Source organism: Hetaerina americana, unplaced genomic scaffold (genome assembly GCF_022747635.1).
Source record: "Hetaerina americana unplaced genomic scaffold, ioHetAmer1.1.p SCAF_1, whole genome shotgun sequence".
NCBI lineage: Eukaryota > Metazoa > Arthropoda > Insecta > Odonata > Calopterygidae > Hetaerina > Hetaerina americana.
The window spans coordinates 17771534-17798203 of NW_027286069.1; the positions used below are offsets into that span (position 1 = coordinate 17771534).

Sequence of the window (26670 nt, forward strand, 5' to 3'; positions counted from 1 at the left end):
CCTGGTGCTTAGAGCGAATGCTGGTCTTCGATTGTAGCACTGGAAATAATTCACAAACACACACCAAATCCGGGGACACTGGTAGAAGGAGTCACTTAAACACTACACTATTGAACATTGTGGATTCATTCGGAGTCCATATTGGGAGTTTTCTTTAGTTAATTCACTGTCAAATAATAATTGCGACACCGCAGAAGCGTATGACTTCACATTTACCTTTCAGACTATGGTCACTCAAAGCAATAAATCAATATCCACAGCTGCCCAAGTGAAAATTGGGTTGGTTTTTACATTATTCGGAAGAGTGGCATTTTTCGTGCGAAGTACACCACGTGAAAAAGGCTCTCTCGTGATTCTTGGTTTTCAATGCGGAAGACTATCGCCGACTAATTTCAGACCCAAAAATTCCTACTGGGCGTTTCTTTGTACAGATACCTGAGCAGGAGTACCTAACGAGCGTAGCTGACTACGTTGAATCGAGGTCAAAGCTGATCATTTGAACAAGTGTTTTCCCGTATTCAATCGAAGAGGCACGAATACCTTGAGTCCGATAGGGCTAAAGATTGAATGGTCAAAATGGTGTAAATACGGGCAGATCAAATCGTCCAAGTATATCACAGGGCTTGCTTTAGTAATTACCCGAGAGTTCGGATTGGTTCGCCTTAGTGTTCGGGTTGTGTGGGGCAAACATGTTATTAAACCCACCAGTACAAAACATTTCCCATGGCATTATTGAACATATACACGGAAAACTGAACAAAAATATTAGTTTCTTCAGTAAGATTCACATTTTCTTCCTGGCATGATTATATATTACATGCCTGATTTTATATATAAGAGTGTCTCTTTTGAAGAAGGCCTCTGAGAGGGCCGAAAGCTCGAACAATTTACCGTGTGAGTGTCCTTTTAAATGTTGCTATTCTATTCTATTTGTGTTATATTGTGCCGCTCGTGTGAGTTTTTCCGTACAATCGTTATATTTATATATTTATAATATAAATAAATAAATATATATATATATATATATATATATATATATAAACACAGATGTAGATTTTTAGAATATAGAGACACAAAGAAAGGACACTCACAATTTGTTATTTTACGTTTCGACAGCACGGCTGTCGTCTACAGATATATATATATATATATACATGTATGTATATGTATATGTATGTATATATATAAATACTATATATATATATATATATATATATATATATACATTAACATACATATATGTATATGTATGTATATATGTATATATATTTATATATATAAATATAAATACATATATACATATATACATACATATACATATATGTATGTTAATGTATATATATATGTATATACATGTATATATTTATATATTTATATATATATATTTATGTATGATTACTTCTATGTCTTCCGATGAAGACGGGAGTGATTCCGTCGAAATATCAAGAAATAACGTGTGAGTGTTCTTCTTTTTTTGTTTCTATATTGTGTGTTACTGTGTATTGTACTATATATATATAAATATATATGTATATATATACACATATATATATAATAAATATATATATACAAAATATTTATATATATTTATATATATACATACATATATACATACATATATATATATATATATATATATATATATATATATATAAACACAGATGTAGATTTTTAGAATATAGAGACACAAAGAAAGGACACTCACAATTTGTTATTTTACGTTTCGACAGCACGGCTGTCGTCTTCAGAATCAGACTGATGATTCTGAAGACGACAGCCGTGCTGTCGAAACGTAAAATAACAAATTGTGAGTGTCCTTTCTTTGTGTCTCTATATTCTAAAAATCTACATCTGTGTTTTTATATATTTGTGTGTCGCCGATGAGCGTTCCATTTCGAAGATATTTTATATATATATATATATATATATATATATATATATATATATATATATATATATATATATATATGATATGCTGGGGCGTCCAGAGCGAGGTTCGTCATTGGCATATTCTCGGCCATCTAGGAAGAGTTTGTACCATCAATTAACAGTTTTTTATTCAGAGCAGACTCTCAGTATGCCACTTTTAACACTTCAAGAGTTGGCACTTGCAAGTGGGAGCACTTAATTCCATTTTTTACACAAAATGTTATGCGAATTCTTGGATCCATTTGTTTACAGCAGAAAATCGCCGGGCAAACCTCAAACACGTCTAATATTTGTATCTGTCAATAACAAACTAAATATGCTACATAGTTGAAACGGTAAACAAATGTTTGGGGCATGTGAACCAACACAAAAAAAACAAAAAAATCGAATGTCCCGCGAAATTTGAAATTTGTTTTCCGCGAAATTTGATAAGTCACCTTACTTTTTGGACACACATAAATAATGTGCATGAAGTTAGCACTGTTGGACAAAGAAGAAAGCAAAGAAACACAAAAAGAAAAGAAACCCACTAGTTTTAGAATTTTCGGTGGTCCAAGCCACATTTCTCAAGGGAGAGAAGGAAAGACTGAGGAAAACTGGGGAAAAGAAGGGGCTTGAAATTCTGGATGGAAGGGGAGGTGGGGAAAGGTTTGCGAGGGGAAGAGTTGGGAGGGGGATTTTTAGAAGTGTGGGGATAATATGAGAGGTGGTGGGAGCGGAGGGGGGATGAAAATATTTGAATATTGAGGTAATTAATGTCAAATAATGATACCTGGGCAATTCCAGGATTCCAGTAGGTAGATACAAGACACCTGTAAATGCCTGCTCTATTGTTTTGAGTTTCAGTTGAGGGTCGGGGGGGGAGGGATGTTACAATGGATACACTATAGTATTTATCAAAGGGAGTGCTGTGTTTTTGAGGCGTGTTTTGGAATTGGGAGCATCCCAATCAGGGAAAAATTCTTGCATGATGCATGGTGGTTTTTTATTATAATATTTAGGGGTATGGTACACCGTCCAATATGCACTTTCTGCACTGTAGTTTACCTTTGGAAGTGCCAACTATGTCCTGCCTTTTATTTATTGGAAGATAGAAAACTAAAAATCTTATTAAGTCTTATTATCTTGAATAGAGGTAGATTGTTGTCTCATGGGATAGGTATTAAAAAAAAGCAAGTGTTCTTTATGATAGCTTTCATTTATCTGTACAAAACATTTAAATGTATCATACAATGAAATTACAAATACATATCTTTGGTATCAGCAATGCATGCCTTGTATAAATGTTTTTTGTGAAACAGAATACTAAACAACACATATGTAATGATTCAAATATAATAGTACAAAACATATTAATAATGAGCTCTGCTAACTCCTTCATCACACTGAATCTCTTATAACTGCCTAAGAGAAAGTTGATGCAAAGCACTTTTCTAATTCTACTGACAACACACTAAATAACGATTACACATCAGGGTAGTAATATATCTTTGGATTTGTCCTTCACAAGTACATGACAAATTTATACTTGCAAGTTTTATATGATAGTAACTCTTAAGATTGAATGTTTCAATCGTTTACAAAACATTTGGCTTCAGTATTCATGCTTTGGCAATTATTCACCTTCAAAACAAGGCACCTTATAGATATACATTATGTACTATACATTCAGGAAGTGGATTACAAATAAAATTTTCAAACTACATAAAATACCTTGAAAGAATGAGCCATATTTTTTTAGTCATACATTCATTTGATATCAATAAATGTCAATGATAAATCCAATTTTTCCAACCAAACAAAGGTATAGAGAAAATTAAAAAGGTCCAATTCAATAGTTTTTCATTTTAATTCACCTTTCATTCACTCAATTGTCAGCAGCCTTTACTCCCACAAGGGGCAATAATAATTTCCATTAATTATAAAAGAATTTCAAGGGGCACATTCTATATTCATATCTATGCAAAGGGATATAGCAGCCTGAAATAGCTCTAGAAGCCCTTATTTTGTCCTAACTAAACTTCACTATTCGTAAAGCACTTTTATGTTGACTTTCATTCCTTACTACACCAGGTGTTCCATACAAGCACCTGCATAATAGGGATGGAACTTTGGCTTGGAAACTAGTATCAGTTGGACATCAACGTTCATGAGGCCAGGAAGTTCCAGCATACATGCACAAATAATTACAACCATAATTTTAAAGAAACATCCTCCTTTGCTCTTCAGCCAAAAGTTATCAGCATTGACAGCCTTTGCATTGAGTTCTGAAATGTAAAACAAATACTATCAGTTCTTAAGTCTTCATAAATCTGTTTATTTTGCATAATTTTAAGTACTGGCTTTGAATATAAATTAGCATGAAGTAGGGAAAAAGGTGAAAAACCATCCATGGTGGGAAAGGATTTTGAAATTCATTGTAGATTTGCATGCATGTGGATTTTCATGCATTTGGGGTTGAAAGGAAAAATTTGTTTTCCATCCACTCCTGACGCATAATTAAAGTAAAATATAAAAATATATAGTACATAATGCAAGTGGAATGGTTATTGGTAATAGGAATGTGGAATGAATCTATTAAAAAAGGATAATTTTACTAAGGCAGCAAATATGATTTTATTACAGTGTCCTCCTCCCCACTTTACAGAAATAAAACTCGAGTATTTTATGATATGAGTAATTGTTGAACAAATTCAGTTGGAATGTGATAACTTTGGGATAGACATTGTGGGATAAAAAGAAAAGAGGAAGGGTTATGAATGAGTGGAGTCATGTAATAATCTGAAAACAAAGCACAATTGACAGACAGATAGTAAATGTCAGAGGTGGGGCTTTGGTCAAGTTGGTTACTGATAAATAACTGAAGGTCAAATAACCAAACCACTACATATACTGGAGAAAGTATGTGGGGTTGAGAGGAATCAGAGGAACAAGAGAGTCAAGACTGAATGTGGTTGAGGAGACTGAACATTAAGAATTATAGAAATCTCAGGGACAGAAGAGGATGGGACCAGGATACAAGTTTTACAGAGGTGAAAGAAGTATGCAAGTATAGTGCAGTATGAAAGAAACCAGTAAAAAGGATGAAAGTCCTTAGAAATAATTATTCAGCAATTATCAGGATTTGTGTAAAAGATTTCACATGAGCTTAATAAATGTATGTTAGCTTACAAAAGTATTTTCATAATTGAGCACTTTATTGTGTTCAAAATATTTTTAATGAAACATTTTCATGTTCAATGACATCCTTAACATAGGTGTGTTGATTAATAATTCAAAAATCCCCAATTCATGGCTTCCACCAGCCATGTTCATTCATTTCTCATTTGTGTGTATTCAATTTTGAATATCTATTGAGAAATAACATTATGCATCAATAATAACTTCAATGATAGTAACTTTGTTCAAATAATACCACATACAGGGTAAGCCCAAAAAAGGTTTAGGTTTTCCTATATGAAACTCAATTTTTGAAATTTCACAAATTCCTTGAGTGTGTGATAATTAAACATGCATCAAAAAGTAAGAAATCTTTGGAGAAACATGCTGTTTTAATTTTGATTCACTAGGTTACCAAGAATCTCTCCATTCTCAGCACATCCAAAATGGTTCTGAAATAACTTAACCCTCAGCATATGGTTATGATAAAAAATTCATGCGTGGGAAAGTTATGAAGCAAAGAAATATCGTACACTGCACTACTAAAACTATATTTTTAAAAGGATTTCAGTAAGAGATGAATCGTCTTTTTCTTAGAAAGCAACTAGTAGGGAAGTGATGGTCTTTTGTCATCAAATAATTTATCTCCAAAGAAACTGCGGGAGATGCCGCAGCCTGTGACATTGAATGTACGGTATTTCGTCACAACATCTTGTTCCTTTGAAAGCCCCAAAATTTCAGATTTTATCCCGCAGTTTCTTTGGAAATTTCAAGGTATAAACAGCCGAAGTGTTGAATGTTGGCTTTTACCTCGTGGGCATTGGCGCATCGCGCACGACCACGAATGCCTGTGACATTCTATGTACGGTAGTTCGTCACAACATCTTGTTCCTTTAAAAGCCCCAAAATTTCAGATTTTAAGAGGACACCACGATAGCTTAACTGGCTAAAGCACTCGACCGGATATTGAGGGATCTGGGTTCCAATCCCAGTCAAGGCGAATGATTTTTACACTCTGAAATTGTTGCATTGAAATAGTTTATCAGTGTACATTTGGATTAGTGGGGTAATGATAGCCAACATACTTTGTGGTGCTCTCTCCTTACTCATATTTTCAGGTCTATGCCCAATGGACGATCCCAATAAATAATTTCATATTTATATTTCCTATAATTAACATAAAGTATGCACTTGGAGTGCACAGAAACCAAATTCAAACTTATCTAGCCAGCAAGAAAAAAAATTTACATAGCATTGATGATATTAAAAACTTTTATATGACATAATTCATGGTAAGTTCATGTTTACATTCCTACATGTTGGATATTTTTAGGCGGACACCTCACTCACCTGTTTACATTCTGGCTCTTATATGTAGAAATAGTTCTCATAGTCTCCATATGTTGCTGATGTTGATAGGGGAAGAGATCTCAATCTAGCCTGAACCTCATCCAGAGGTCTCTTGTGCTGCAACAAGAGCAGTGAGGATGTTGGCCGGTGAATGTGGTTCTGCAGGCAGCTTCGGCTGAGGGCAGGAGAGCCCATTCCTGATGACTGTATTCCATAGAGAGGCTGAACCTAAAATTGAAGGAATCAAATTGTATTTCTACTTTTCTTATATCTAGATAACAACATATAAAATTAATATTAAGAAATCAAGACAAGAGATTGAATAAAAAGTTGCAAGTTTTAATCAAATAATGCTCTTCATATCATTATCATCATTATATAGGCTCGGATTTATAATGCAAATGAATCCGAGCATTCGATTCAATGATGATATTGCAAATTCCAAAGTTATTAATAGTTTTAGCATTGTTTTTATGAAAAGGTATCAGCTACGAGCTTTTCAGCACTTTCCACTTCAGAAAATTATTGAATTCGAGCTCAAATCAATACAATTATCTTTTAACGTAGGTTATTTTTTTTAGGTGCACAACAACGCTAACGTTAGATTTGTCTTCTGCTGAGCAGTCTGTATCAAAAGGCACTATTATAAACGCATGAGTATGAACTCATTATATGAAGTTGATATCAAGATGCCAGCCGGAAATAAAGTGGGAAAGTTAAAAAGCAGTAAATGAGTAGTTATCACCAGCTCCGGTGATTTCAACGCATGGCTTTAACGGTTAATTGAGAAAATACCGATAGCTACATCAATATCGTCGGTGCAATGGGTCTTCCGCCCCTTCCCGTAAGAGTCAACACTTACACTTCTCGCCCTCTCCCACTGCCTCTGGTTCAGCTGCTGCTGCAGTTGCGCGTGCTTGCACGACATCGTCCTCTGGTGGTCGCCCGCACAACCGCCGCTGGCGAAGCGCGGGTGGTGGTGTGACTTGGGCGTGCTGTGCGAGATCCTCTGCTCCTCCTCATCCTCCTCCTCCTCCCCCGCGCCCCTCTCAATCAACCTCTGTGTCTCCCACCTGCCCAGCTGCCCGACCCGTCCGCCCTCCCCCTTCCCCACTGACTCTTCGGCCTCTCGCGACCCCAGCGTTCGCAGGATGCTCTGCTGCTCGGGGTTCCTGCGGAGCAGGAAGTGGAACCCTTCGGGGGACGCCTGCCACGCCATCTGCACTTGGAGCGGGGAGTCGTCTGGGTGCAGTTTCCTCTCGTACTCCTCCCCTTTGCACACCTACGGTGGTTGGAAACGAATAAAAAAATGCGACGATTTTTTGAGTAAAATTTTTCCGGAAGGACAACTACGGTTGCATGGGGCCAACGGGCCGTGATCGCAACCGGAAACATCCGAATGACATAAGGGAAATATTTGAAAAACAGTTACAATCTTTCAGAAACATTACGCCTTCTAGATAAAACACAGTGATCAAACTATCCATGTTTACAGATTCCTACAATTGCATTAACATAGTAGATATACTTGTGGAAATAATAGGGTAGTAACACAGTGAAAACGATTATATAAGAGTAAAAAATGGAGGGCACGTAGCGAAAACCACAGACGCGATAAGCTAAATTAAATCTATACAATTCTAATATTTCGTGAAAACCTGAGAACCTCATAAAAAATTTCTGATCCATTTTTCAAAGGAATAAGGTAATCCACAAACCTTTGTAGTTCACTCAAAGGACTATAGCAAAAATAAATATTTCACAACATTTATCACATCTGTACATTGGCAATAATTTAGGATGCTTTACAATGCGTTTAAGAGTGCTTAATAAAATTTGTATTTATCAAATTGTCCTTGAGCTTAAGAACCGTAGAAGGCACTATGCTTGTTTATAAATACTCAAGGATGGTGAAAAGTTGGGTACCTAAACTATTGGATATAAGGCATTCCATTTAAATTCCATTGCGGGTTCGAAGTATGGATACACGCGTACCTCGTATATTAATAGTGGTCTGAGGTGACGATATTTTTCCTGATTATTTGTATTAACCTCGTAAAACAATAGAAATCTGTATAAACATCAAGTTAATTAATGCTTCCAAACGTACAAAAGTAAGTCTTACCTCATAAAGGGAGAATTGTTCAACACGCTCCTTGCTGTTGTAACAGTTAAGAAGAATCTGAATGAGTTCGTCCACTGTTGTTCGATCGGAGATTAAGATGCTCTTGTACTGTGACTAGAATGACAAAAAAATAAAAGAAGTATAAGAACCAAAAGTAGCCATCCAAATAGTTCATCACATTAGCAATCTCAATTCTAAGAGAATATTGAACATATTGTGCACGTAGTTTATCATGACGAGAAAACTGATTTGTTAAGAACCATGGCATATTGAACGATGTCCTACCATGGCAGTATTATCAATATTTTATGCGCTTTATGAATTTTTTAAATGTTTTCATTTCAATATGCTTCTTTATTCTTATAGGGTAATCCTAATTTTCTGACATGATCTCAGTATATGTCAAAGAAGCATCCAATATTTATGTAGCATGCTCAGTATAAACTGAAATAATGGTTTCAACTTACCCCTGTCATAAGGACGCTGTCGTAGATTTTCACGAGACCACCTCTTCGAGTTTGCAAGGAGAACCTGAAAAACGTTAAAAATACATAGAATTGTATATTTAGGGAGTAACCCTATCAACAAATTTAGAATATATGCAATATAACGTCTAGGAAAGCCGGACGGACATTTAAATAATTAAAGGTATTCCTCCTGTTTTAATCATCAATGCGAAATATGAATGGCATTTAAATTTACATTTCATACCCCACTGTTTTCGCACACATAGGGACCGAGATTGGCAATCCTTGCTATCGGATTTCCCATGAGCCCATTCAACAGATTTCAAACAAAGTCAATGACCGAGGATACTTGAGTTAGTTAAATACAAATTCACGTTTAAGAACTTCAAGCTCAAACAGCCATGTCATATAATTCGCATGTAAGTGAAAATTTATCGTGGAAAAATTCATGCAAGTACATAAATTTGCATTAAAATGGCCACCGTCGATTTTGGAGGCAAATCGCCCTTACCTCGAATCCCCGCGAGGGTGACAGGATTGTAGCTCTGCAGGCCTCGCTTCTTCATCCAGCACAAGAACTGTGTGATTACCTGTTAAAAGAGAGAAATAGTTTTGTTCTATCAATATGACCAAATAACTATCGTCCACATAAATCAGATTTTAATAATCCACTCGACAAACCTATATTAATTAAAGTTAAGGAACTAAAAGGAGAACTATTAAAATGAATAAACTCCTACCCCATTGGTGGTGCATCGGCAAAACCATGGGTGGAACAACTTTATAAGTCCCACATTCGGTGCTTAATACAATTTTTTACGTACCCAAAATTTTTTTTTAGATTTTAAGTAATTGGAGGTAGGGAGAGGGGAAATAAGAGTTCAATGTGCTTCATCCAATAGAAAACATTGCCTTGTATACATTTTCCACAAAAGTTTTAATATTGCAGTATCAATATTAATTTTGGTGAGTTTTATTCACCGGGGAATATTTCAAATACGTGATGCCATATACTTCGGATAAGAAGGAAGTGTTCTTCCGCAGATAGCAAATTCTCGTTTAATGCATTGATTTGGTATACAATAACCGAGAGTGCTAACACTAGAGATTTTCGCATCAAGGGCATTTACATAAGTTGAGATGGACAATATTCATCTTGCATGAAACACATGAATGAATGGCTCCATAAAATTTTATTACTGCTTTGATACGTTATTCCTGCATCTTTTAATATATTTTAACTCGGTATGATAAAAAATAATGGGAGATTTCCTACTTCGGCCAATAAGTCATCATGTATAATTATAAATCATCAAATTCGTGAAAAAAGGCAAACGATAGTCAAAATAATCACTCTACGCCACATTAAAGAAACTGATTTTTCTTTTTAAACAGATGTTCCCTTAAATGAAACATTCTCAAGAAATGCTCTTGGCTCTTCAATTCGAACGCCCAAGGGAATCTATTTCCAGGTAAGACTAGGTATTAATGAACAAGGGAAACAATTATTAGCTACTGCATTTGTAACGTTTCATTGACTGATTTCGCAGCATTACTAATTAATCGTATCCATTACAGGTGACTCACCGAGTCGACCTCCTCTCACACCGACTTCCATGGTCAAGTAGAAGAGATTGGGGTCCCGGTGCCTCATTCGGTATTTCCCCAGAAGTGCAGAAACCACTTGCCGGCTGGTCGTGTCGAAAGTGACGCCCAGGGTTTTGTACTCGATGTCCGGTCGGAGGCACCTTGCGTAAACCTTGATTGTCGTCTGCAGGCCAAGCAATGAAAAGAAAGAGAAAAAAGTAAAATTATAGGTCATGCCGTAACATTTCAATCATTCCATGACATTAAAGCATAAAAACCATACCCACATAATGTCTACTCATCAATGTTTCTTTCATTAACTAGGCCTAGCATGCGATAAAAGCCCAATTAAACTTTCAGATAATTTTTTATTAGAAAATAAAAGATTGTCAACACTGACCTATAAACAATACAGCCTCCTTCTTCGAAGATATATAAGATAAAGAAATGAGATGAAGAAATATACTTCTAAATAAGTCAGGATAATATTTGCTAAGCCTGAATTAAAAAGGGGTAATGTCGAACGATTTTAGACACAAACAAAATTTAGAGCCCGAGTTAGGAAAAAAAAGGTTTGGATACATTGAAATGAATAATTTTTTCAACAGAGAGATAATTACGTAGTTAAAGCCACATAGAAGAAGCAGGAAGAGCATCGAACCGAATTATTCCCTCTGCCCGCTTCAAAGGCACTAAGCCTGTAGATTCGCCGAGAATTCATTTCGTAGAACGCTTTGAAGTTTCAATTGAAATCAAGTTGAATACAGTTGCAGTTTGGGAAGCCAACACTGATGACACCCTATTGGCGGAAACGGAGTCTTCATCATTACACCCAGGTTTCCACGCAGAAGGGTGGCTTTCAAAACTACTTTGCTGGGGAGAAGCGAACGACCCCGCACTCGATTACACAATGATCGCGTTGGTGATTACCCCACGCTGCCCGGCTGGATTTAACCGGCATTCATTACGCATCACTCGAAACGCCTCGGATTAGCTGTAGATAGGGGAATGATGAGAGAGATGCCCCCCAAGAGAGGAGGGAAACCTGCAGAGTCACATCCTCGAGGAAGCATTCCCTCCTCCGTTCATTCAAACGTGATTTTTTTCACGTTCCCCCGTGAGATGGGGTGGGAGAGGGATATTTGAACCGGAAGCCGAACGGGAATAAATAGAATCTGAGGGGACGGGCAGGGCTCACTAGTGGGTGCACGCAAAGTCCAACGTCCTGTCCTCGGGGGTACAGCGGGGGGGTGAAGTGGGTGGGTGAGGAATGAACTGAGGGGGGGGGGCGAGGAGGAGAGAAATGGAAAGATGCCGAGGCAGCGACGGATGCAAGAAGGCTCAAAAGGCGGCAGAGTGACAGACGGTCGCGCCGCGGCGAAAGTGCAATTGGGATGGGAGAGGTTCCAATCAGGAGGGAATGCGAGCCGGGAGCTAGCGTTGCAGGATGAACGAGCCACGTCACGTTGCCATGGGGTGGATTCTATTTCGCACGGCCCGCAATGCAGATAGCGTTGCTTTCTCGCAGCGTCGACCGCATCCTCGAAGGTAGATTGCGAGCGCTTCCTGCGATCAGAGTGCTGACCCCAGCATGAGGCCGACGGCAACAGTTACAGTCGGAGAGGGGAGCCAGGGGGATGTGACACCTTACTCTTAACACGTGACACTCCGATTCGAAAATGTTTCCCTCCCTCGATAGGAAATCATAAAATAAATGCTCATGAACATTCAACTCAAATATAAACCTTCTTTAAAGTGGAAAAACTTGCCATTAAATTATCTGGTTCAAATTTAAACTTGCAGAGAGACGGGAATCTGAATGGACAGTGGTATGCGAACAAAGTGATGTAGGATGAGAAATTTTATGTGGAAAAAAGGTAGGACAAGTGGATTCAGGAGATATAAAGAGGTAATATGTGGTATGATTAAAACTGTGATAGAGGGGAGAATGTTAAGAAAATGTGTTAGAGTTAGGAAAATAATAGGTGTTTTTAATGGAATGAAGGCAGGTAGAGCGTAGAGAAGCGTATCGAAAACTTATCCTGACTCGATAGACTACATACTACCAATAATAGATTACCAGCTGATATTTTTCGATAGTTCGCCACCAAAAAATCAGATTAATTAGAAGAAATTTTAAAATTAGGGGGGTAAAAGTGTCTAGGAAGGATTTCTACAACGAAAAATGTCAACAAAAAATAATCAGCAAGTGATTTAATCCAATTCCTGAAATCTAAGAAGCAGAAACAGGCTCACAATATTTTTACTCGCACGAAACAAGGTGATATAGCATTAATAATGGGACGAATTAAAACGCATGGAGAATAAATTACTGTGTGGACGAAAGCCTAAAGTAATGGGTAAGTGATGAAATCACCATTTGGATCGATAATAGCTATTGGTATTCTGCAAGGGTGGTTTCATCAAGTTTCTAAAAAACAAGAGAACAAATTTCATAGGAAATTAAATTTAAAGGTATTTTATTAAATATGAAATAAACAAAATACCAAAAACCATAATTAAGAAAATATGCAGAATCAGAAAAGTTGAAATCCATGAATCTACTCAATTTCATAATTAAATCCCGTATCTTAAAAACTTTTGTCAAGCAAAATAAATACTAAGTATGTATTTGCTTACTGGTATCTTCCCAAACAGAAATGAAGTGGGTACCATCTGGGACCGAAAATGCGAGTTATCTATACTCCCCCTTGGATTTTCAGTATTAACGCAGAGTAGAAGCTGCTTCTGATCTTCACTGGTGCTCTTGAAAGTTTTGCCTAGTTGGCGTGAAACTCAAGTTTCCAATTTTGACCAATGACTTGGGAGAAATTTAAAGTTTAAAGGTATTTTTTCTACTGTCTGATTAAAAAATACTTACGGGTTGTCCATAAATCGAATTCCCCGATTTTTGATTTTTTCCCGCCACTCTCAATCCAGAAAAGAGCCAACAAATCCACCTTTCCATGACAAATTGAATTAAATTTAAGACACCCGATTTGGAATCGTGCTATCATCAGAGCCTCTTACTTATCATGGTCAACTGTACAATCTTATCTCTTCGTCCCTCACTTTATCTTGGTTGTGACGTACGGACCTGGTACAGATGGTTCCGTTGAATGATTTGCACCAATTATATTCTAGATTCTTCAACCAATAAAGGCTGTAATGCTGACTATTCTCCGCGTAAAGGACGACCAAAATTTTCCTAGTCGGATGGCCACATCACATACTATATTGCTCGAATCAAAAATGTTTTACGCGCTTCCGTTCAAAGTTTTTCTTCAAGGTTTCGAGTAGTTGAGGTGGCGCCCCTATTCGTTTTTTGAGCATTCCGCTCCCTCTTCCCCCCCTCGAACTAACTAACATAAGATCGTGCGGCGCGGGGATCGCGCGTGCCGCTGGAGATGAGGGCGTCTGCCGGATGACTTCCGGTGACCCGCCTCCGTTGCCCGCCACCGCCGGAAATCGGCCCTCCTGCTCCCTTCCCCCTCCCACCTTTCCATGCGGGGCCGACGACCGACACTGGAGATCCAGCGGGAGCCTTGGCGACGTGCTCCCGCTGGAAATATGTGCGCGCCTTCCACCTCCTCGCAACCCGCCTCCCCAACCAGTGGATAAAACGCCCTCCCCCTCCACGGGAGAGCGCCCATTAACGCATCCGCCTCGGAGTTAAAAAGATCCATCAGGTAGCTTAGCGCTCTCAACCGCACGCCGCCAAGACGGGTTCCCCTCTGGAGAACCTGAAGGGGCGAAGAGGGAAAGGATTTGATTGGTAAGAGGGGAAGGGAGGGTGACTTAGGCATCCGATTCTTCACCGGCAGTAAAGGCTGCCAAGACACAAGTGGGCTCGCCGCACGTCATTTACGTGAACGGATGCTAAGACTGTAACGCGTGGAGCATGACGACAATTTGTCGTAGATGAGATAACGGCGAGACGATCCAGTTGACTCCAGTCTCGCGACTGGTGGAGTGTAACTGGGCACAAATAATCCCATCAGAATGTTTAAGGGTGCGTTTCAAGTAATGAGCTCTTTTTATTGTGACTTGAAATTGCAATCTTTATCCTTTGAACTAATTTTAATCCTTACTTCGAGGTAATAAAGATGAACGCGGATAACTCTCTACAAACAGCAAGCAAACAAAAGTAGCGAGTTCAGTGCCTCCAAAAAATACTTTTTCGAAGATGAAATGATTATTTACTTGAGAATTCCTTGCACTTTTGGTAAGTAATTACATCATGCCATCATAGCCTAGACGTATCCATATATACCTTATAATGTTTCAATGTCTGTAGTGATAATGAGAAAATGCTACAGTAACATAGGATACAAATGGATTGACTTGACAATTTGAAAAAGTCGATAATTTAATGAATGAAGACGTTTTATTCGTCCATCACCTCGCGCCGCCATTCCATATTTTTTTAATCATGCACTGGCATTTCCAACACTCTTCTTCCAATCATGATAGTCGCACGTTATCCTATCAATGACTAAGTTAAAGAAAATAATTTAAATGAAAATTACTAGGGAATGGTTTGCGCTTTAGGTAATTTAATTAAATGTGTTTCATTCCTGTAAATGTCCGCAAATAAAAACGACTACGTGCGAAACCCTTGGCTATTTGCATATATCTTATCTCACTTCTTGGATAGCAGGTGAAATTCCTCATATGCTTGCCATGGTCTTCACATATCCTTCTTTTCTAATTTGTCTTTAATAGAAGAGACGGTAAAGTAAAGAATAGAGCAGAGGTTTTCGATGGTTGAATTTAACTGTGAAATATATATATGTGCCTGAGGGATAAAAACAATAAAAACCAACACACGAAAAAACGAGAATCGCGAATACGCTTGACTAAGTTGTGTCATAAAATTCGTCCTCGAATCTATTGGATTATACCGGATGTCCGCAAGATCACAAAGAATTAAAGCGTATTCGACGATCCTGGAAAAAATAATATAATGGAGTTTCTCTATTTGGTTTTCTTCACACGCCTTTATTTGCGCCGCCACAATGATTTTTCGTTCTTTTTTTCATCGTCAAATGAAAAAATTCACGGGCCAATAAGTCAAGTTAAAAGGCGTTTACGATTCACGCGGATGGATACTGGGTACATAACGGACTTGGTATTATTTTGTAAGTTCATCGCACACTGAAATTTCAAGAGAAGATTATCTCGAACAGGAGATGATGGAAGCTATGGCACGCGATTAATTTTTCTTTTAGAATCCTTTCTGGGTCTTCGCCTATTTTCAGGTTCAACTATGAATGATATCGTTTTTTCCTATCCGACGCATTATTTTTAATAGTAGCAATAATGTCATGATTGCAACATAATTTTCAGTATGAAATGCACAGATAACTGTACTATACTATGCACTATTTTAGGAATGTGTAAACTAATTCGCTAATAAGAAAACAATTTTTGTACAATTTCTTTGATGATATTTTATTTTCAAAATATCGATGTGATATTTTGTAAACGAAACTAATTCAAACGGGTATCACACGAACAGCAGGATGTATCCATTACGGCACATTAAAAAGTTAGGACGCTTACGGAATTTTAATTTGTTGATACCATCAAAATTTGTTGTCTCCTATCTACCAGTGCGAAAATCTAAAAAAAGAAATAACCTGGCTGCCAAGCTAATAATGGGAAATTCGCAAACCTCAAACATTCGTAATGACCAAGATTTTAATTTACTTCAGTACCTCTGTCCTGTTTAAGAAAGGAAAAGAATAATCATTTCGGAGCAAGCGCTACCTCCTTGCACGCCATTTCGAAAGCTACCACTAAACTACTCAAGACACTTCAAAACAAGTGAACCTGTTGAAAACTGTAATTTAAAATTATGAGAACACGCATGATGATTGTACCGTAGCGCCAATAGGGGAAGTTTAAGAAAGGCCCGAGGGCCGCGTTCCCGAAGACTTCGCGGGATGAAGGCGTCAAGGATGGAAGGAGAGGGGCGGGCTCACCCTCCCTCCCGGTTGGATGCACCGAGGGAGAGGTCGTGGGAGGAGCATCGGGGGAGGGCAAGTCGTGACCCCTCGCTCTCCTGCGTCTCACGACCTTTGGCAGATGGGGAGGAACGAGGGTGAATTGAGTTCGTCAGGCAAGCGCAGAGCGAGAGAGCGTGGAATGTTACCTGCGTGACTCAAAAGCCGACAACGCTCCCTTCGTGAGAGGGCTCTCCCCTTTCGCAGAATTGCATGGAGACAGACCGAGTTCGTCGCACAGGCACGCGGCCCGAAGAAGTAGATTCTGGGAAATTGTGCTTCGATGTGGGGGTCCGGAGACCTCAACGGGCGCGCCGTATGTTCACAAAAACTCGAATTTTGCGATCCCCGACATATGTTCACTCGCCGCCAACGGTATTTAAGCGAGGGTTTTGGTCTAAAGAATCACCGAACGCTTGCTGCAATTTCTCAATAGATGATTTGAAAAATAACAATGCGTGTGTCACTGAGATTTACTGCAACGTGTTTATCGAGATCAATGCACCTTTAAATTTTTACGATCAAAAAAAGCGTACACCATCGATTACATTAAGCGAAAAGGAGCTAATAAAAAACAAGGTGGACATTGGTCCCTATACTTCCAGCTCTGAGCTTAATCATTTCTGTACTCGAACCTCGGTGGTTAACAGATTGATGTATTTTTACAACTTAATAATTCTATATATAACGGCGTCATTGGCATCAGTATGAAGAAGGCTCAAATCTGCTGTGAATTGCTCCACCTTTTAACTTACGTTTTTCGGGGTCTCCCTGTATTGTCAATCTGGCCTTTTGAAATAGGCAAGGGGTGCTGCCTCTGATGACTCACTTCCTTCGCGTCGCTTACTCCCTTGAATATGCCTTAGCCAATCGAGAGACAACGACTTTGCTAGGGATACTCCGCGGCACAAGCCGAAAGGAACTCAACTATCACGTTACAGTTATGATGGTCAGCTTCCAACGAACGCAATATCTCTCTCATTTTTGCTAATCAAGAGGAGTGGGCTCGTGTATGCTAAGCAGTCGAAGAGGAAGTCTCCAACTAAATGGTAACGACGCAAAAATCGCCCCCTTCCTGTGGCGCTAAAACGTGACTCTACATGTTTCGCTGGCCATTACGACTTGTGCACTCCAACATTTGCAATCGTCCGTTCGTTCTCTTGTCTTGGAAGCCACGCGGCAGCACCATCAAACCCACATGCTCTCACTCTAATCTGCTTAAATAATTTCCTCAACAGTTCACGCACGCCACTTTTCCAGCCCCGTGACTCCGACGTAACTTTGGAGACAATTCATTTCCGGGAGATGGGGGAGGGAAAATAAAAAGACGACGAAAAAACATCTAGAATCCGAAACTAAACATCGTTCCCCTCTGATATATTTTTTTGGGTCGACCCTTCCATAATCTTCCAAGGGCGCGAGAGTGAACGCAGCGAGCGGACCGGGTATACAAAGCAAGCCGCGGGTCGTTCTGTATCGAAAACTGGAGAGTGGAAACTAGGTGCGTGGGCACATGAGCCTATTTGAACCATAGGAAGTGGATTCCATAGCGATCGTGTGCGGTGGATGGACTTGGATTTCTTTGTAAAGATCGGGGGCAGGGGGGTGGGGGCGAAGAAGGGGTATAATGGTGATTCGGGTGAAGGAGGCGAGGGAATTCTCTCTTGGCGTGACCGCAAGGGACTTACGAAATGACCGTGGGATGGGCATGTAGCGGGGAGGCGGGGGATGTGCGGGTGGAAGAGATTGAAGGGAGCCTAGAGACTTGAATGACTGGGGCGCTCAGCCAGATGGGGCGAATGTGATTGGAGGAGGAGGTTGGGGATGGTGGGGGGGGGGGGTGTGAGGCAAGGGAAAGGAGAAGACGGGTGAGAGAAACATTTTTTTAAACGATAACATTTTACGAACTTTGAAAAAGAAAAAGAGCGAATGATTTCCCGGGGCTGAATGGAGCCATAGAATGCAGGCGTTGGGCAGGAAGCGCACAATGACACTTATCTACGGTTACGGAGTGGGGTGATAGCGGAGATTAGAAAAAGAAAAAAAATGGCTGATAGTCCCCGAATAACAGGCTGCTGGGCAAATCAAAGTTCGAAGCATCACTTCTTCGAATGTCGTGACCATCTTTAGATTACTGCGACGAACTCTGAACTTGGCATCCACATAAGCAAGCTGCTTGTAACCGAGAGAAGTAATTCAGATTGTCTTTTCTTAAAGAAGTAATTTTTTTGTGATGAGCAGGTGAAAGATCTTAAGTTCTTAAGATCACTACATATCGAGTGATGCCAGCGATACATCTGTTGGGAAGATAAAAGATTCGCGTCCTTAATATCGGTGAATATATTTAGAAATCCTCAATTGGCATTTGCTGCCTCAATGTTTTTTATAATAATTAGGTCCAGGTAACCTATATTTAAATAATTAGGTATTTTAACTCCACAGCGGAAAAATGCGAAGTGAAATCTGATAACTGAATTCTAATACTGAACGAGACATAACTCAATGAGCCATAATAATCAACGTTCCTTCGAAAACACCATCCACACAAAACACTATAATTTTCAATTAGATGAAACTTCCTGCAAGAAACAATAGAAAATTGATATTGATCTAAACCTTGGCCATGACAAGCAACCTGATTTTGATGAAAGATGCCCAAAAACAAGACGAAATTGGAATAGGAAAGATATTTGAGTGGCATTAGATCCAAGATTATTAGATTTAAAAAAGACCACCTATACTTTCTTCAATATCTTCAGTCTATTTCCCAATTGATCCAGATGAGACACCCTTTAGCTCAAGAAACACGTGCGACCAGAAGGTCCAGTTTTTCAGAAGAGTGATTTTAAAGTGGAAGCTGTAATAAAATCAGTGATATTGACATATGCTAAAGGTCATGCCAACTATCAGACACTGCTGACCTTAACTTGAGAAACTTCCTCGTTGAAATTTACTCTTTTTAATTACTTTGTCTAGTCAAATAATACTACTAAAAATTTATTTAAAGTTACTTGCCACTCTTCTCACCAATTAATAATATATTTCTATGAAAAATTATTAAAAATGAATGATGGCTTACTAGGTCTAGAGAAGTCGAAAATATATTCATTATGGGCACATTATAGGAGTACTTTTCTCAATAATAATAATTTCATAAATACTTAATGTAGAGTCATCGGCACATTTTAGCGAACCACACGTGGAAAGAAAGGATTGCGAACAAATAAAACATTTGATCATCTACACCCTAACGCATGCACGAAAATATAACACACGTCGGGAAAAACCGATGACAACAAAGTTGCGGCGTCTTCCGGATGCGGCGCCGTTCCATTCTACCAATTTAAGAGCTCCGAGAAAATACGGGCCTTCGAAAACTTCAAACCCACGCGGAGGAAAGCTAGAAAGGAAAAAAATACAGCGGATGGTTGGGATGATTGCTTACCGTTGAGCGCGTGCGAAACTTCCCCGGACGATTTCGGCGATGCTGTGCTCAGGTCCGGAAAAGTTTCAACGAAGGGCGTTGGCAAAAATAAATTTGAAAAGAATGAAAAACGATGCGGAGAGGGACGGATTCGGTGCGTGGACTCAGTCGCGGGAGGGAGCGGGTCCGGGAAGGCCGCTTCCCTCTTCATATTTTTTTGCGAAACGGCGAGGAGGCGTGCAGTGGCCGCTCCCCTTACTGTCATCCCTACGACCGACCCTTTGGCGCGCACGGCACGCCGCCGCTCAACCACGCGATGCCCGCAATAACTTCGCGAGGCCCATTAGGTTACCGAGGAGGGAGGGGTTCAAAGGGGAAAACGAGAGGGAAGGAGAAGGGGAAGCGCACGCGAAGGGATCTTTTGGGTACTTGGTCGAGGGGGAATGGTGAAGGAGGGGGAGGAATGGGAAAACGGTTCGAGGGGGATAGGAGATGAAATGTAGATGACAACTATCTCTACGAGTAGGTTTAACTTTCAAAATCGATTGTCATGTTAAGCAATACATCAAAGGAAGACCATGGCGAAATACTATATGCCCCATGGGAACGCTTCGAGAACCTGAAAGGATCATAAGTCTCAATCAAATAGATCTACACAATCTTAGAGAACTCCATATGATGCAAATTAACAAATGTACAACGAAATCTAATTTTTTTAGAAATATTTGGTCACTCTCCACAAGGAATTCTTGGTGCGAAATCACACAAATGAGATCAGTCAAGAATGTGAAAGTTCCCAGGACATAAATCATTCGATCGCCAAGGATATTTCATTGTTAAACTTCCTGATTACCGACCGCTAAGGGCCGTGAATTTCTCCTTTTCCCAACGTCTGAACCGGCATTCATGACCCAATATTTGTTATACAGCCATTTATGAATTATGAGAAGGGATTGGTTGGTAGCGTAAGAACAAAATATTCGATTTCACTTAAGAACGGCTTAATATTATCTATCTTTATTTGGGAGTAATCGATGCTGAGAATAGTGATTGCCGTAAAGATTTGAGGCCTACTATCCGGAATTTCCGACTCTGCCACAGTTGTTTGAACTCGAGAGACCCGCATTTGACGAAAGTAAATTATTCTCTAGTTCTTGAATGATCCATATCTATTAGCGACTTACGAATGATCTACGCAATTATTGAGTTCATCACAACGTCAATTCTATAGCGATCTATTTGGGCACCAATCTTGTCAAGGCATTTGATTGTCAGTAAATTTTGAAGGGCACGGCGATAAAAACGCCTTCTTTTCCGATATTAACTTCCAGATTTTCATGAGCACCATTCAAAGTGAACGTTTCATGCACCAAAGTTGAGTAAATGACTGGATTAATGTTGCGGAGATGAAGAAATGGAAGCACCACGGGAACGACGGCGAGGTGTGAGGGAGGAGTGGCTGGCGGTTAAAGAGGAGAACTGGGCATGAAAGCAAACTTACCTCTTGACTAGGGAAAATCGATGCTTAACGGATCCATCGCCCATACTTCCTTTCATGAACAATACAGAGGAAGAGTTGAAAAAAATTAGACGAAAGTGGAATAGACAAGCAAATAGAAGGTAGGAAGAAAGAGATGGTAAAGGAACAAAAAATTGATTGGGTGAGCGCACAGCAGGATTGAGTAAGGATAAAAAAAACGATCATGTAGCAAATGGAATGAGAATTTTTGGTGGACAACATGGGAACAAAAGATTGAAAGAAACTTCTTGTGCGTGGGAGAACGTACCACGCGTTTACAGAAGAGCTCGGTTAACAATACCAAAAGAAATCACGGAACAAGGAAGTATTGCAGCTTTCTAGATTGGAGGCTTTTTAGGATAACATGCGGAAGAGAGGAGCGTTTCTTTTGATTTCCACGACTGTGCCGATGAGAGGAAGTTAGGACAAATGCTAACGCCACTACTATACCTCGGGTCGACATGACTTACTAAGATCACTTCAGTGACCTTCAATCGAACAGTAAGAGTACAGAAATCTTTCTCTTAAAACTTAGAAATATTAGAAAATTCATAGGTATTAACGTTTTTGACAATTTCAAAAATGATTTAATGCGGATGGATATCATTTTAGCTTTTGTGCATTCAACTATGAATGAAAAATTCCGGCTGGACAAGCCCAGAGTTAAGTTTGTGAATCGAATTCTACCACGGATACGAAGAGGAACGCTAAATGGCTAATTGGCTCCATCCAACGGCTTTAGCTGATTGAAGTTTAGTTGATAAATGACTCCAGGCATCGCATCGACTATAAAGTCAAACAGAAAAAGCGTACGATGGACCCATTTGATCACGCCGCCCCGCCCGTTCTTGAGAACCTTCAGTGTCGGACCGTCGAAAATCAACAAATGACCCCGAGCATTAGTGATGCATTTTGTGCGGTCCTATCGGCTTCTGCATTCCATGAAGACCACGCACACAGATCTTCGAATAAGGAATGATAAAGTTTCCCCGAGGGCAATGGAAAAGATTCGAGAGCAACCTAGGAGCATCGATCGATTATATCTTTTATTAATTTACTTCGATCCACGCATTCATTTCTGCCGAGTGACTCAACGGAACCACGAGGTCGAACCTATAATGCGAAACCTATCAATAATGGAGCCGAAGGGATAGATTTAATTAAGATTCGCCAGCGAAATGTCTTTGGGGTCTCCTGATGCCACTCCAAAGAGGCCGCACTAATGAGCGGATCAGCCTGGCGTAATTTCATTTCGGTGCGGTCGCAAGGGAGCGTGGGCGACTAAGATGGGGCGAGGAAGAGTCGGTCGTCTTTGGTGGTTGCCGACGCCGAGGAAGGCGGATAGGAGAGTGCGTGGGACGTCGGACATCGCGCTTGTGCGTGTGTGTGTGACCCGCGCTCGGTCCACTCATCTCCGCCTTCTCGGCCCCTTTCTCTGAGATCATGCGACCGACCCATCCACGCTGCACACGATCCGAATGACGCATCCGAGAAGGTGATGTTCAAGACGGAGGATGCGCCATCGCTTTCGCTGGAAAATGGACAATGGCGCCGCCGAAGTCACACGAACGCCCGTGAAATATTGCGAGGAGATATAGCAGATGCGAATGAGCAGACGTATTCCCTCACGAACTGGAGATTCCCCGAAAGAGCGAATAACATCATGACTCAACTCCGGAAGGGCCTCGATCCAAAAAGAAAGCGCTTCGCGAGAGCGGCCCATCATATGTATGACTATAACAGTGGTTAGTTTATTGGGATTCACCTTCTCGAAGCGGCAAGTTATTCGTGGCCATTTTAACCTTGCCATTTTCCGAAATGAAAGGGTGCATTGCACGGATTTAACGCTTGGGAACAGTATTACGGAAAACACTTCATGATATCCGTATTCCACGTATTACGATTTCGACAAGTACGTTGGCATTCAGTGCGTGGCAGACGGTGAACTCTCAGAGCAACGCTTGACTATCGTATCCTGTCTATTAACCATTGAATGCCAACGTTGCGTTTTCAACTTTCGCCAACTTTCGGAACGTCGGTGACTGCATTAGCACTTGGAAATGATAGTAAGTTTGATGAATACATTCGTATTTTTTTAGCCACTTGAATTGAAGCAAATTGAACTGTTGTTAACTCACCATGATCACCGAGCAAACAACAATATGCTGAATTCACCAGTCAGTTTGTACAACATATTCGATGAAAAAAATGCCGTTGACATCGTGCCTGCAAAATTTACTTCAAACATGTTTAAAAAACTATTTAATTATTTTTGGTGGTATTTAAAACACCTTCCCTGACTCTATGGCAGAATTCTCTGGGCAAAGTTCCTTAAAGTGTGGCAAAAAAAAACAACTCCAAAGAGTTATATTCATTAGATAAACGTTTTTTTCAACCGTAGCATATTATGCTGCTTTCGAATTTGCCGCTATCAATTCACCCGTTGAAATAATTTAGTCCTTGACATTACAAATCTCCAAAATAGGACAAAAATAATGTAGGGAACACATGGGAGACACGCAAAATGCGTGCATCGACATTCTTCAAAGATCATAACCGGGTGATGACCTAACACCCCCGCCACTCGCCTTTGCGGCGGATTGCGGGGTATTATGTAGATTAAGATAACCGAGTTAGGAAATCGGATAACTTGGGTACTTGAAGGTTTTTATTCGTAGATGTAGGACCATAATTGCCTTTTTGAAGTGTTCGAGTTCCAATTTCTTTCGTAACGAAAGCCAGAAACAAAAAACGACTCTCCTCAAAGATACCACCCAGATATTTCATAATAGCGCAGTAAGGGATATATACTATAAGTTCACACAGGCATTTTCACTTATTTTCACTCCATGCACTTTCCTGCACCTGATATAATGCGGCCATTCAAAACGACATATCTTCCATCCATCGACCAATATACACGATCTCGAAATGATCGCCGGGGAGCGGCGAAAGACTATAAATATTCCACATCAAGGCTGGCCGCCGCATTGGCCATTACCTCTCTGAACCATACAAAGGCCTCGGGGTTCCTCGTATATCAGTACTCTTTCGTCCCCTCAAATTAGCGCAAATGAGGCCCTTATTTGGGGGTCAGTCCGAGGCGGTGCGTAGTATCACGTGCGTAGTGCGTAGGTACTCCTCTACATCACATCCACCCTAACCAAACGATCGGGAATAGATATTAGGGCTCCCTAAGTCATGGCTTACCACCGTCACGCCAAAGCCCAGTTTGGCAGCGCCTCCGGATAAAACTGCGACATTGCCGCATAAGGCATCATCATCTGGATCGCTCCGCCGGCTGGATTTAACTGGCCGAGAAATTAGGGACAGGTGTGACTGGCTGGGATGCTACGTTAGAGTGGGGATGCTACGTGGGCGAGGGATGAATGCATCAATCGAGAGTGCGCTTTCCACTTGAACTTGACTTTTGAAGGACTCGGACGCCATTAAGTGATTAGCACGCAAGCCTGTCTCGCGGCCATGAATAAGCGACGGCTCGGAACGGAATGGACTCGAGGAACAAATCGTGATCACGCACTGCCTTTCATGTGTGAGAGATCTGCACTGCTCATATACCGTAACATATTGGCAGCAGAAATTCGAAAATATCGAATGAAAAAAAATATAAATACATATTGCATGACACTCCCGTATGATTCATTATGATTACCCCGTCATCGCCGCGGGCATATTTCAAACAGGTTGGTACATAAATATTCATTCGAATGGAGTATTTTTAATCGAACGAAAAAACGAAACCTACTAAGGGTATGGATGAACTGATTAGCACATCACGAATTTGACATGAGCACGAAAAAACAAACCACGCGCTGAAAGCCTCAGACAAAATTTTTCATCGCTTACAAAATCTTTTCTCGACATCGACTGATAATATCCAACATCCTCAGAAATCAAAAATATTAAAAATTATCCACGGAAATTATTTCCTTTCCAATTCTCGAAGCTTGATCTGATTTCAAATGCAAATAACATACTTGCAAAATATTAAACGGAATGCAAAGTACCCCTATAGGGAAATAACATTTTATGACACAATTCTACACTCGAAATAAAAATATCAGGATTCAATTTACTTAATCCCAATAATAGAACTAAAACTTTGCTGAGATTTCAATTTTTCGGTCCGACCAAATCGATTAGACATTTTTGGGATGAAGAAGTCGAGGAATAATATTATGAATTTTATCATTCTTCGGTATTTCTGGCTAATTTTATCAGCTATTTATTTCACAAGCTCAAGTTTCGCAGTGCATTTCGTCACCGAATGGACATTAACTCTGTAAAACAGAGAACCTCATTCATACTTTCACCAGCCCTGTAACTTACATTAAATTTGCCGTCTCGATTCTCAGTGCAACTCGCATGTATCGCATGCGTGAACGCACGAAAAATCTCTTCGGCGCATTGAGATTTCGAACGACGTCGGTTGAGGCGGGAACCGCGATGACCTTGGGCCTCCCAATAGAAATTCAGCCGGCATTCGCGATCGCCTCATCGCCTACATCTTCCCCATCCACTTAATAGATGGCACCACAAAGTATTCCTCCCCAACGATGAGGTTGAGAAGGAGGGAAAGGTATCTGCCATCTCTTCTACAACCCGCAGGGCCAAAAATGCTAGATTGAGGGGATGGGGGAGAGAGTGAGTGGGGGAGCCGTGGCAACGTTAGCTGCTCCCGACCCCACGCCAGGGGAGAGCGAGCGTCATTTCGCTTCGTCCGACGCCTTTGCTACACCCTCCTCCCACCCTTTCGTGCGGCCGTGATCCTCTTCTCAGGTTTGCGTGGAGAAAAAGTTCTCAATGGGGGGGAGGAGGGAAAAAAATCCCTTTTCCTCTCCGAGGAGGGTCGGATTCAGAGCGCAACTCCCCCACAGTTTTAGAGCGGCCTGGTGTTAGTTTGTGTCTTGGATTGCACACTCGCGTTATGGAATCTCTGGTCCGTATGTATGTGTGCGTGTGTGTATATATATATCTATATACATCTTTTTTTCTCAATTCGAGGCGAAGCAGCAGATGCTTGGGAAGAATGGGAGGAGGAGGGATGGAAGGGTTCGCGTGGAACAGACGTCACCCCTTGG

The 26670-nt window shown here is 40.2% G+C and overlaps 1 protein-coding gene across 1 annotated transcript in view; it reads right to left on the reverse strand.

Moving 5' to 3' along the window:
- Positions 1-3174: 3174 nt before the first annotated feature.
- Positions 3175-26670, reverse strand: part of rau (RA domain-containing protein rau) — a 155671-nt gene continuing 132175 nt past the window's right edge. The window contains exons 2-8 of the mRNA XM_071586276.1: positions 10618-10801; positions 9542-9620; positions 9031-9094; positions 8564-8677; positions 7301-7720; positions 6439-6666; positions 3175-4196 (exon numbers count right to left, since the gene is read on the reverse strand). Of these exons, the coding sequence (XP_071442377.1) occupies positions 6457-6666; positions 7301-7720; positions 8564-8677; positions 9031-9094; positions 9542-9620; positions 10618-10801 (1071 nt within the window). The 3' untranslated portion in view covers positions 3175-4196; positions 6439-6456. The remainder of the gene's footprint in view (positions 4197-6438; positions 6667-7300; positions 7721-8563; positions 8678-9030; positions 9095-9541; positions 9621-10617; positions 10802-26670) is intronic.